Source organism: Leptinotarsa decemlineata, unplaced genomic scaffold, assembly GCF_025532065.1.
Source record: "Leptinotarsa decemlineata unplaced genomic scaffold, Ldec_3_MD MMD2_tig00000035_RagTag_RagTag, whole genome shotgun sequence".
Taxonomy (NCBI): Eukaryota; Metazoa; Arthropoda; class Insecta; order Coleoptera; family Chrysomelidae; genus Leptinotarsa; species Leptinotarsa decemlineata.
Window position 1 is genome coordinate 12,491,182 of NW_027412540.1, and position 12,528 is coordinate 12,503,709.

Consider the following 12,528-nt stretch of genomic DNA (forward strand, 5'->3'; position numbering starts at 1 on the left):
CAAGCGAAGGAGAACCACCTATCGAAAAAAAAGACTACAATATATTTTTTTTATTTTGAATACAGAGATAAATTTTGGTCCTTGTAACGTTCTGAACTATAAAATGCTTGTCTCTTTCCATTGATAGGCAAAATTATCAAATATGACAAGTTGCTGAAAAACGATACATTTCTATTATCAGTGTGAACTAAAGGTTTGTTTTTTTCTAATTAAATTCTCCATTACAATTTTTCATTTCATTTTCAATTATTGGGTAAAGTTTCCTGGAAGTTCAATAAAAAACTATTATCATTTCTTTCACAAAAACGACTTTTGCTAGTCCTGTCCTGTTCGGTCTGTCGAATGTAATAAGATAACGAAATGCATGAGTCAGTCCAATCGCGACTCAAATTAATAACAAAGCAACTATAAACATGGAGGCCGATCTACACCCGAACGATAGTAGTTGTGAATGTGAAATTTGTAGGGCAAAAATTGCAGAAAATGTGGCGAACCTCAAAGTGGACGTTTCGACCGAAAAGTGTCAAAACTGGCTGGTTAAGTGCCCAACGGTTGAAGACGATGATGCCTCAGTTTATTCTGACTCACAATGTTCGGAATTCACGGAAAATACCAACAATAGCGCCATGGATTCCGGGTTAATTTTCGAAAGTGATGGTATAGTAATGTCGTCAAAAGTGTACAGTGACCAAAATGTAAGTCGGACGATTCACGTCAGTAATTATAACAAAGAAGGACAGTTCGAAGAATGTAGTTTTTCGTCGGCTCTTTTTTCTTATGAAACTTCTTATTCATTCAATATTTAAGACCTCAAATTATTATTTCAATAACTCATGTTCACTCATTTACTACCAAATGAACAGGAAAGAAGTTACATTATTCGCATACGATCTAATTACATTCCAAAAATCGCCAATCATTAACAAATTTCTCAAAGTATATGAAACGAAGTTCTTTTTGAAGAAATATTTGGGAGATCTTCAAAACACGCACTAAAACAGAAATGACAAAATGGTGCGGTAACAATGGAAAATTATAAGTGAAGAGTTAAAAATAGACTCCAATAATCATGACATTGTAGGAATAACATGCTAGAAGGAAGGTTGAATAATTTGACTTTCCAAGAAAATACTTCAAATGTTGCTTTAATGAAGCCCAAAGTATTATTTAATTCACTAATAATTAATTTACTAAATATATAGGGCGTTCCAACGAAAACTTGACCCCCCCCCTGCCTTACAGTCAAGTAAGGGGACTAATTCTGATATACTTGTAGTTATAAGAGTACTTCAGATTACAAAATTTGAAGTAATATAATTGTCAAAAAAGTTGATAAATAATAAGGTTAGAGTATTTGTTCGAAATGTTCTTTGTTTATGATTGAAAGGAGTACAAAAAGACTTGAAGTGTCTTTGTCGTATCTCGAATAGTTTATGAGTTATAAAGATTTGAAAGCCATGAAAAAAAGGTTTGGGGGTATTTTAGTAAACAATTGCCAAAAAATTCGATAAAAATAAGGAAACAAATTTTTACACAAAAAGTAACATATGGTTGTTTTTGTTTTTTTTGTAGCATTTAAAAAAATATATCGTAAAAATTTATTTGTACAAAACAAATTGTTTATTGAATAAATGAAGAAAATATAAATTAAAAAAAAATTTTTTTTAGAATATCAAAGAGCCAGAATGCCATAGCTCGTTCAATATTCCGAGACAGCTGTATCCTAGTCGTGATTTGTTATCTACTGAAATGAAACTTGAGTTGTGCGAATCGTTGGTGATTTCTAAATTAACTATTGTGATAGTATATGTGGTCCAGGACTTCTACAGGCTGATGCAGCTAGATTACAAAAAATTCAAAATTCCTGACTACGTTTTTCTCATGGAAAACGGAAATTTAAAGAAAAAGTATGGCTCAAATTAGATAACTTCCGAATTTCCTTAATCAACTTATCATGTTTGAAAACCTCAATAGAGTGAACACAAAAAAATAATATGCTAGTTATTCCCAAACACTCAAATGCACTGTACCAACTTTCTTTTTCATATTCAGCACCCAAATTTTATAACATTCTTCCCAAGGAGTTTTGGATCTTCATATAATTTCGAGAAGAAATTGAAAATCTTACTTTAGTCACTATAGATTCGCTTTTAAGACGGACCTGTATTACAAATAAGGTGAAAAATATCTTTGAGAAATTTAGGCACCAATTTAATTTAATTTTTATACTTTTATACTTCATAATTACACTAGTATAAATTGTTGAAAAAAAAGTAGAATTTGTATTTTTAAATATTTTCGGTTCTGTGTATGCTAATTTCCAAATATTACTTGTATAATTTTCTCTGATTTATTTTTAATTTTTGCAAGTTTGAGTTGAAAAGCAGCCTAGGCTGATACTTCACCTTTTGGTCGACACTTAATTATTGTTCTGAAATTATCATGTTGATGAATGAAGACGAAAATCAATTATTATTATTTTCTGAATGGACTAGAGGTATCTATCATGAGATTTCACACAGGTTTTTCCGTTATGCACTACGCTTTTTCAGTCGATAAAAAACTTCTCTCGCTTACTTTTGCAAATAGACACACAAAGCTCTGTGAAAGACGCCTAAATTTGACATGAATCTGAATAAACCAGTATTGTTCATTTCCAATGCCCAAATACTCTTCACTAGTAACAACTGCTTTAAAATCTGTTCCAGGAAAATCAGACAGTTCAATTGATGGTAAAGGAAAATAACTCCAAATATGAAAATATAAGTATTTACAAATCAAGAAAAGTTCATATTGGTGACGTTACTTACCTCAATGGACCAATTTTTGTGAATACTTTCAATAAAGAAAAAACTACCAAGTACGATGATGATCTGGATTCTTGTGTCGTTGTGTCAAGAACCAACTGGTTGGCGCAACCTGCACTAGGTGAAAAAGAATTCCTGCAAGAACCCGTCAAATATGTCATAATAGGTATTTATTCAGATGATTTATTGTAGATCATTTTGGGAAAGAAGTAAATCTGAAGCGATAGCTAAGAAGGCGATTTTCGGTACGCCTCCGAAGTGTTTCAGAATAGGCAAAATTGGCAGTTTTTCCATGATGTATCACCAAAACATTTATCAAAGATCTTTAGGAAAAATCATTGAATTTCAATAATCTTGAATGAGTAATTTTCACCTAGACATTGAAATGCCTGTATTGTGTTATATTACTCATTCAGATAAGAGTTCTGTACATACATTTCATAGAATTAAATACTAAGGCATAAATATAATAATATTATGACAAACTCAGAGGAAACAGAAACAAAAAAATAAAAAAGAAAAAAAAATAAAAGAAAAGTATATGTGAGTTGACTATATGCTTGTATAAGAAAAGATAGTGATGATTAGGTTATTCAATGTAGATCTCTTTTTTTTTAGTATATATTAAATTTTTGTGGGTTTTCAATAATGAAACGCTTGAGGTTGTGTTTGAATTTATTAATGTTTTTAATTATTTTCAATTCTATTGGGAGTAGGTTGTACAATTTTGGACCATGGTAGAACACGAATCTTTGTGTATGGCTCTTCTTATAGAGTGGTATTTTAATGTTCAATTTCTCGATTGCTCTAGTTTTTACTGTTGTATGAGTTAAATAGTTGTTGAATTTCGGAAACATCCATACTAAACACAGGTAACTAAATAATGATCTTACGTTAAGTAAATTCATCTCTTGATGTAGATAATCCATTGAGAATCGTCTGTTTTTTTCAATATTAATTTTAGAATTGAGTTCTGCACTATTTGTAAACTATTAATGTGGTTATTGAAAGTACTACCCCATGATGTTATACAATATCTCATAATAGATTCTGCCAAGGACCGATATAATAATAATACATTTTTTTTTAGAGAGAATATCTCTGAGAGTATAAAATTTACGCATTCGTAGTCTCATCCTTCGTATTACATATGATACTTGTTTGTCCCATCTCATATGTTGATCTATAACAAGTTCTAGATATTTAATGGATACTGTTTTTTTTAAACTGGGCATTTACAACTGAAACTGTTCGTGCGAGTTATTTTGTGCAATTTAAGTTCATTAATTTGTGGCTGATCATCTGCATTCAGCGAAAAACCATAAATTTTGTTTTTTTAATATTCAAACTCAATAAATTATTATTCAGCCAGAGAATAATTTTTTTTCAGATTTATTTCAGAAAATTTATAGACTTCATCCCAACTTTCACCAGTGAAGATCATGGCCGTATCATCAGCATAACACACTATATGACCGTAAAATTCATTAATCTGTCTTATTGCGTTTATGTAAACAAGAAAAAGGATCGGGCCAAGTACTCTGCCCTGGGGTATACCCACATTGACTTGCAATGTTGCACTAAACTTGCTACCAATTTTAACAGTTTGAGTCCGTTCTTTCTTGAGTCCGTTTAGTGCAATGTTGCACTAAACTTGCTACCAATTTTAACAGTTTGAGTCCGTTCTTTCAAGTAATTTTGTACACAATTTTTTGAGTAGGATTTCATGTAACACAATATCGAAAGCCTTTGCCAAGTCCATAAATACCGCAAAACATTTCAAAGACTTGTCCAAGGCTCTGTTGTTTCACTGTTTGTTCCACGAAATCGAGCACGACATTTTCAGTATTTGATTTGTTTATGAATGTGTTATTACATGATGTTTATTGAAGAAATCTATTATTCGATTTTTGACAGATTGTTCGAATAGTTTAGCAAAATTATCGATGACAGAAATTGGTCGGTAGTAGCATAAATCATTTTGACTTCCAGATTTAAAAGAGTTGTATAGTTCGAAAAATTACGTCAAATATTTGTTGAAAAAAATCCTGTGAAATTACTGTTCAGCTGATTTGGTTGCAACTTTAGTTAACTATATCCATTTATAGTTTGTGAAACGATTTTCTTATAGATTGAGGCATGAGAACTTTTTGCTGTAAGAAAATCTAAAAAACCTAAGTGATTCAATACCACAGCTAGCGATACAATAAATAAATAGACCCTGCTGCTGTCGTTATGATAACTCTTATTGTGTCCAACAACGTAAATTGATCTGGAAATTTGAGAAATATATAGTTGTTCAAACAAGGGAAAATTACCCAATTCAGATCTCGTTTTAATGATGTGTAAAAATTTAAATGCTTTCATAAAGAGCCAAATTTCGATAATTCCGTTCATTTTTTCTGACGTAATTCAAAATGATACAAGCTGTACAAGCTGGTATTTATGGAATGTTAATACGACGTTTCATATCCGAGAAACCATCACCAATTCTATTTTTTACATAGAATGAAAAAAACCTGATATAAGTTTACTTTTGGCGACAAATCAGCATGCTAGAGGATCATACCAATTGTGTCGGTATGATCTAACAAATAAAAGTTACTCGCCAAACCCAGCTTCTTAACGAAGACGATTAGTTTGTATGGTGAGTGGTCTTTCAGGTCAGATGGTAAGACTACGGTTCTGCAGAACTCTAAATACCTGATTCGATCTCCAGCGGGACAGGTACAAAGTATTCAAATGACAGTGACTTGTAAGAAGGCCTCTTAGACATCGTAATTTATCCCTACTGTAGTCCAACAACTGTTTGGTATCAAGCTTCGAAGGATGAATAAAGTCTTTGGAGTGAGCCAATTCTGGAAGATTCTACCAGAAGTCCATAAATCTTTTTGCCATCCAGGTATTTCAGTGTTTGTTTGGCAAAGCCCAAAGCGATGCCAATGACAGGTTCGGGTCCGATGAAGTCGCTTGCAGCACCCTCTTTGGCAAGAGAGTCAGCAGCTTCATTGCCTTCCAGGCCAGTATGACTAGGAATCCAGCACTATCTGCTGTTAATATTTCCTTCTCCCGGAGAATCCAGTCCTCTCCACTCGGAAACAGTACTTCATAAGGCAGTTCGTAGTTAACAGTCGGAGGTATAAAGTCAGAGGTCATTTCCAGAATGCTGTGACTTCCAGTGTCAACCAACAGTATGTTGCACTCTGCATGAATACTTAGGCGAATCTTCAATCTCCTCCCTCTGAGTGATTACCATTAGAACTATTTTCTATCGCGGATAAGGTTCGATTTTCAGTATTTTCCGGTAGAACATCTAACTTTTGAGACCATTAGATTCACTTCGATGTAAACGAACTAACATGATTCAAATGTGTCTGGTTATCAATATCTATACCAAAGAAAACATGGAAATACCTGATTGATTGTCTTCAATTTTTTGGTATTATATATGTATTCATTGTGTAAAATAAGAAATGGGTACTACTCGTATCAAAGAAGGTAAACTTTCGCAGCCAGAGATAACTAACAGTGTGAAAGATATTTTTCGGGTTTTTGGCACACAAACACAAAAGGTACATGCACAAGGTACACAAACAATGTCAAGTAATCCAATTAAGAGAGGACCCACTAATAGGTAATAATGTAAAACATAATAATATAAAACATAAAAACGAAGAAAATGGTTATTTTCATATGGAAATTGTGACAAAAAACGCAGCTATACTATACTTCCAAAATAGTTGGCACTTAATTCTCTGAAATGACTGACGTTTTTCCCTTAATGTGCCTCTTGCAGTGGCGTACGAAAATTATACTAAACAGGTTAGGAAAAATGACGATAGAATACAGGGTGTAACTAAATAAGTGTAAAACATTCAAGGAGGTGATTCCTCATCGAAACATATAAAGAAATTTCATTGGAGCATCCCTTGTTGAGATACAGCCCCATAAAGGGGGTACATAAAATTTTTATAACAATTTTTTTCACAAGCACTAAAAAAGTTACAATATTGAAATTAACCTGACGTTTTGTACTACCAAAAAGACACTTGATCAGAAATTTATTTGGTTCACCCCATGGTTGTAAAGGGTGAAAAACGCAACCCCTAAAATTTATTTCCAATGTAACTTTTTGTCTTATTAATGTTTACCATTTGAAAATTCATTTCCGATAGCCTGTTTCATTCTAAACAAAAAATGTCTCTTGGGTTTTTTGCTCAAAATAAACCAGTTCGCAGCAAAAAATTATTTCAGGAACAACTACAGAGATACATCGTCATAAATGCGAAAATACGAAACTAATCTATCTAGTAGGTCGCTATTAGCGATAGTGACAATTAAATTGGTATGACGCTGTCAGTTTGTGAATTTTCGAAATTGAATTAATTCTAATTGTGTGTTTTTGTTCTGTTCTTAATTTGTTATTTTAATAATTCACTTGTTATTAACATGGCATACACAAATGAGGAAATGGCTGATATGCATTACGTTTATGGTCTGTCGCAGGGGAATGGGTTAGAAGCTTCTAGAAGATATGCTGAAATGTATCCTCAATGGCTTGACTTCATTAACGATTACGAGAATATGGTTCATTCGACAAAAGAACGCAGGATTGTGGTCGCCATCGAGGAGTACGAATACCACAGCTTGAGGAAGTAGTACTTAATTTGATTGAAGAACAACTCACTACCAGTACTAGTAAGATTGCTTTCCAGCTAAATGTTGATCATATGACGATATTTCGAATTTTAAAGCAACAACTGTTATACCCTTACCATATGCAACGAGTACAGGCACTGTTACCGCGAGACTTTTCAAACCGTCTTGAATTTTGCAATTGAATGCTGAAAATGATTAGAAGAAATTGTGACTTTCTGAAGACGATAGAATTCACAGACGAATGTAGTTTTCCTCGGTACAAGATTATTAATTTTCATAACTACTACATATGGGCTGATGAAAACCCTCACGCTATTGTCGAAACTAACCATCAAGAACAGTTTTCTCCTAACGTGTGGCTCGGAGTTATTGGGGATGATTTAATTGGGCCTCATTTTCTACCTCCACGATTAAATAGTGAGGAATACGTTCAATTTTTAAGAGAAGTGTATCCAGTACAGCTGGAGGAAGTTCCTTTGGGCGACAGAAGTGATATGTTTTTTATGCATGATGGAGCTCCCGCCCATTTTAGTCAAATAGTACGTCAGCATCCAACTGAAACATATGCAAATCAGTGGATAGGTCGAGGAGGACCACAGAACTGGCCCGTTCGATCCCCGGATCTAAATCCTCTCGATTTCTCTATTTGGGGCCATTTGCAGCATTTGAGTTTTCGTACTCCTGTTCGCGATGTAGAGGACTTAAGAAACCACATCATCGATGCGTGCAGGGTAATCAGAGAGACTCCAGGAATATTTGAGCGAATACGTGGCTCAATGCGCCGACGTCTAGACGCATGCGTAATGCCTGAAGGTAGACATATTGAACATTCACTATGATTTCTTCATGTTTTGTGTTTTGTTATTAATAAATCAGTTTTGTTTATTACCCTTTAATCGTTTAATGCAGGTACTAACTACAAAATAACAATAAATCCAGTTCGCATTTATGACGATGTATCTCTGTAGTTGTTCGTAAAATAATTTTTTGCTGCGAACTGGTTTATTTTGGGCAAAAAACCCAAGAGACATTTTTTGTTTAAAATGAAACAGGCTACGGAAATAAATTTAAAAATGGTAAACAAATAATAAGACAAAAAGTTACATTGGAAATAAATTTTAGGGGTTGCGTTTTCCACCTCTTACAACCATGGGGTAAACCAAATAAATTACTGGCTAAGTGTCTTTTTGGTAGTAAAAAACGTCAGGTTAATTTCAATATTGTAACTTTTTCAGTGCTTGTGAAAAAATTGTTATACAAATAAGGGGCTATATCTTAACAGGGAGTGCTCCAATGAAGTTTCTTTATATGAAAGATCCTACCTTTTTTTCGATGAGGAATCACATCTTTAAATATTTTGCACTTATTCAGTTACACCCTATATATAAGGGTTGTTCTGAGTTCTACGAAATTCAGGTTCTAGGACGTCAAGATCATGCTCAGTTGATATAAAGTGTTCTGGTTCATTGAGGATAATTTCGGATTGATGAATCCTCTGTTCTGCTTTCGACTACGAAATGATCCTAAACTGTCCTGAACCGTCCCGAATCGTTCTTGCTCTCGAGGCTGAACTGTTGAGAACTGTTTCTGTTGCTCAAGCGCATTCATGTGGAAATTTGTTTGGGCTATTTTCTAGGATGTTTTTTCTTAATTCGATTTAAATAATTGATGTCTGAGCTTAGATAACATTTAAACTGACTACAAGAATATGCTACATTATAAAATGGACATGATCAACAGTATTTTCTCGTCTTTATCTCTTCATATATACGATAGGTGGCACAGTGGTCTCTTCAAAATGCATTCTTGTTTAACCAAGTGTCCAAGACTATTTCGGACTATTTGAGATTTTTTGCTTGCACGCATCATATCTTGCGCAGTTTCCAAACAGTTTCGGATGTTAGAACCAGAACAAAGCTGAATATTACTGGAGTTTTTTCCCAACACCAAATCGTTATTTTTAACACCTCGACACGTGTTTCGATCACCAAGTGATCATCTTCAAAGAGAAAGATTAAAACTAAGAACTAGTGCGAGCTAATCCTATTTTTGCTATAAAGGTAACCCATACAGGTAAACCATCCCGGCGTACCAATCATACAGGTATACCAACCTAAATTAATTTTACAATTTTGTCTTATCTATTATTTTATCACATATGTTTATATAAAACAATTTTCGGCTATATAAAAATTTTATATAGCTGAAAATTGTTTTATATAAACATATATTGTGAAATAATAGATATATAAAAATTATATATAGCTGAAAATTGTTTTATATAAACATATATTGTAAAATAATAGATTAGGCAAAATTGTAAAATTAATTTAGGTTGGTATACCTGTTTGGTTGGTACGCCTGGATGGTTTACCTGTATGGGTTACCTTTATAGCATAAATAGGATTAGCTCGCACTAGTTCTTAGTTTTAATCTTCCTCTTTGAAAATAATCACTTGGTGATCGAAACACGGTGTCGAGGTGTTAAAAATAACGATTTGGTGTTGGGAAAAAACTCCAGTAATATTCATTACTACACCAAAGGTTCCAAACAGTGCATCATAAGTACAGAACAAACCTATAGAATCACAACCTTGACAACAATGTTTTTGTTTTATTGCAATATTTCTGAGAATTTAGTACCTACTATTATGGAATTGTACTCTAGTAATTCAGAAGTCTCTATGAGTCGGATACGTCGAGTCGCAAAGTTTTGATAAGATTTAAATTTGGAAGTTCTGTGGGTTGCATTTTCCAACACCTGAGCAACTATGGATCAGGTTCTGTCATTCCTTCGTGGAAAAAATTATATCTTTTCAGCACTGTTAGGTTGAATCGCTCATTATTTTTGTTGGTTTTGTTGTATGATTTTTTTGTTTGTGGGAAAAGATTCATCAGAGAACTAATGGTTCACAAATACTGCATGATGCCGTATTGTTTTAATAGCAATGTGTCTACGCTAAAAAAAGTATTAATGGAAGTGTCTTACAAATATAAACGAACGACTTGCTTGAAATCAAGATGACATGGTCCAAAAAAGTTGACTGTATCGAGGATAGAATACGTATAAAAAAATGAATATTTCGAAATGAAATCTCGAAAACATTCATCTTAACATTCCTACGTAGTATGATCTGGTAAATGCCTGCCAGAAAACAATTACTTTCCCGGCTGATACCACGCTGGATATTGAATTATATCCGACAGACATTTATGCAAGATTCCTCATCGTAGATGTTTCTCATTCAGCCAGCAGCAGGACCATGCTTAAATTATTCAAGTAGATCACCTGCAGACCGCGGTTTCGAGGTATTACTTCACGTCAGTGCAGGAAAGATCCTACCCAAACAGCAATATATCTGGGACTCGGATATTTTCATCCCGGCTTGACTACCCCTATAAAAACTCCGTCTGAGAGGAATATTTGTTAATTAATAACATCTCCAACCCAAAAAGTGTGGAAGATAATTATATAAAACTTATAATAGTTCTGTAACAAGTAAAATTTTAACACATGCAAGAACATACAGCATAATTGCAATATTTAATTCAATTTTGATGGTTCCTACCTTTGTTTCTGATAGATAAGGTTTCTGAAATCACAATCCAACCTGAAACGACAATTGGCTATGGCGAATAACGATGCTTGTGCGGAATATGCAGACTTGTGACGTCAGCCAATCGAAAAGCTACATAACATTTAGAGAAATTAGTTTATATTTCACGTGAGAATCTAACAAAATAACAAAAAGTCGTCATGTCGTTGAAATGACAAATAAAAGGATTGTATTGGATTGTAGGGACACTTGAGTAGCCAGTGCAATCAGTGATAAATCCAAATAGAAGAAATATTGTAAGCTAATTTTGAAACTTTTGTGTTTCATACCTACGTGAAAATCCATTGGAAATATAACAACATGGATGTAACGTTCCTATCAGATATACCTCGCACGGAGAGACGCAAACTACCTTAATACCTCCTAGATAAATTTCAAGCTGGACAATCGAACTCTGAGTATCATATGAACTGGATAAAAAAATCTAACATCATAAAGAATGTCGAATAATTAGTCAAAATCTTGTTATTGATTTTTCTTGTTACTGATGTTAAATTACACAACCTAAATCCTAAATATAATAAACATATTATAATCTTTCAGGTCATACGGCCACTGAGGAAGGATTCAACCATGCCGAAAACACGCTACTCATCCGTCTTATACAGACTTTTCACATCGAAAGCAGAAAATGGAAGGACATAGCTTACAATTTTTTAATCGGATCTGACGGTTTAGCCTACGAAGGAAGAGGTTGGGGCATAATAGGAGCCCACACAAGAGGTTTCAACAGTAAAGCAATAGGAATTTCCTTCATCGGATGCTTCCTAGATCATTTACCCCCCAATGCGGCTCTGGAAAAAGCCAGAGATCTGATCGCATATGGCGTTAAAAGGGGATCCATCGATGAAGACTATATTTTACTTGGTCATTGCCAATGTTGTGGTGTTGAAAGTCCCGGAAAAAAATTATTCGAAGAGATACAGACGTGGGGCCACTGGGATGGATCCTTTAAAGTTACAACACCTACTCTGAGCGAGACCAGGATCAGTGAAACTTCAAAATCGGAGAATATTCCATAATATTGGTGAACTTCATATAACGTTATGAGAAAGTTTTGACAACCTTTTGTCATTTTGATAACGTCATTTTATAAATGATTAAGATACAATTCAATATGAATTTTATATAATATATAAATATGTATTCCAATTAATTATACCTACTGATTTTCATTGAAGAAAGCCGGGTGCAGTTTTGTTAATGAGCTTTTTGGAAGCATATTTCTCTAATGGGTCACTTGGAAGGTGGAAAAGACCGGAAAATATATTGATTGAAGTGAGATTCCCATTCCCAATATGATTCTTGATTATATATATATATATATATATATATATATATATATATATATATATATATATATATATATATATATATATGAAATCTAGAAAGTTTAATGCAGTCAAGCTGCTGGAAAATAATTCCATGAAAATCAAAAACTGAAT

At 33.5% G+C, this 12,528-nt stretch overlaps 1 protein-coding gene across 2 annotated transcripts; it reads left to right on the plus strand.

Moving 5' to 3' along the window:
* Nucleotides 1-343: 343 nt before the first annotated feature.
* LOC111503189 (peptidoglycan-recognition protein LE) lies at nucleotides 344-12,239 on the plus strand. Of its 2 annotated transcripts, none has more exons than XM_023157431.2 (3): nucleotides 344-713; nucleotides 2,709-2,973; nucleotides 11,627-12,239. In XM_023157431.2, exons 1-3 carry the CDS (start codon nucleotides 414-416, stop codon nucleotides 12,103-12,105), a joined length of 1,044 nt encoding a protein of 347 aa, XP_023013199.2. In that variant the 5' UTR covers nucleotides 344-413; the 3' UTR covers nucleotides 12,106-12,239. The 2 variants fall into 2 exon arrangements, with proteins under 2 accessions (XP_023013199.2, XP_023013200.2); XM_023157432.2 differs by having other exon boundaries at nucleotides 345-695.
* The last annotated feature ends 289 nt before the right edge of the window (nucleotides 12,240-12,528 follow it).

Excerpts from the sequence above, each read along its gene's own strand:
- LOC111503189 (XM_023157431.2), top strand. The coding sequence starts at position 414 with ATGGAGGCCGATCTACACCCGAACGATAGTAGTTGTGAATGTGAAATT. Across the intron at positions 714-2,708 it reads ATGTAAGTCGGACGATTCAC|GAAAATCAGACAGTTCAATT; the intron begins GTCAGTAATTAT and ends AATCTGTTCCAG. Across the intron at positions 2,974-11,626 it reads CGTCAAATATGTCATAATAG|GTCATACGGCCACTGAGGAA; the intron begins GTATTTATTCAG and ends ATAATCTTTCAG.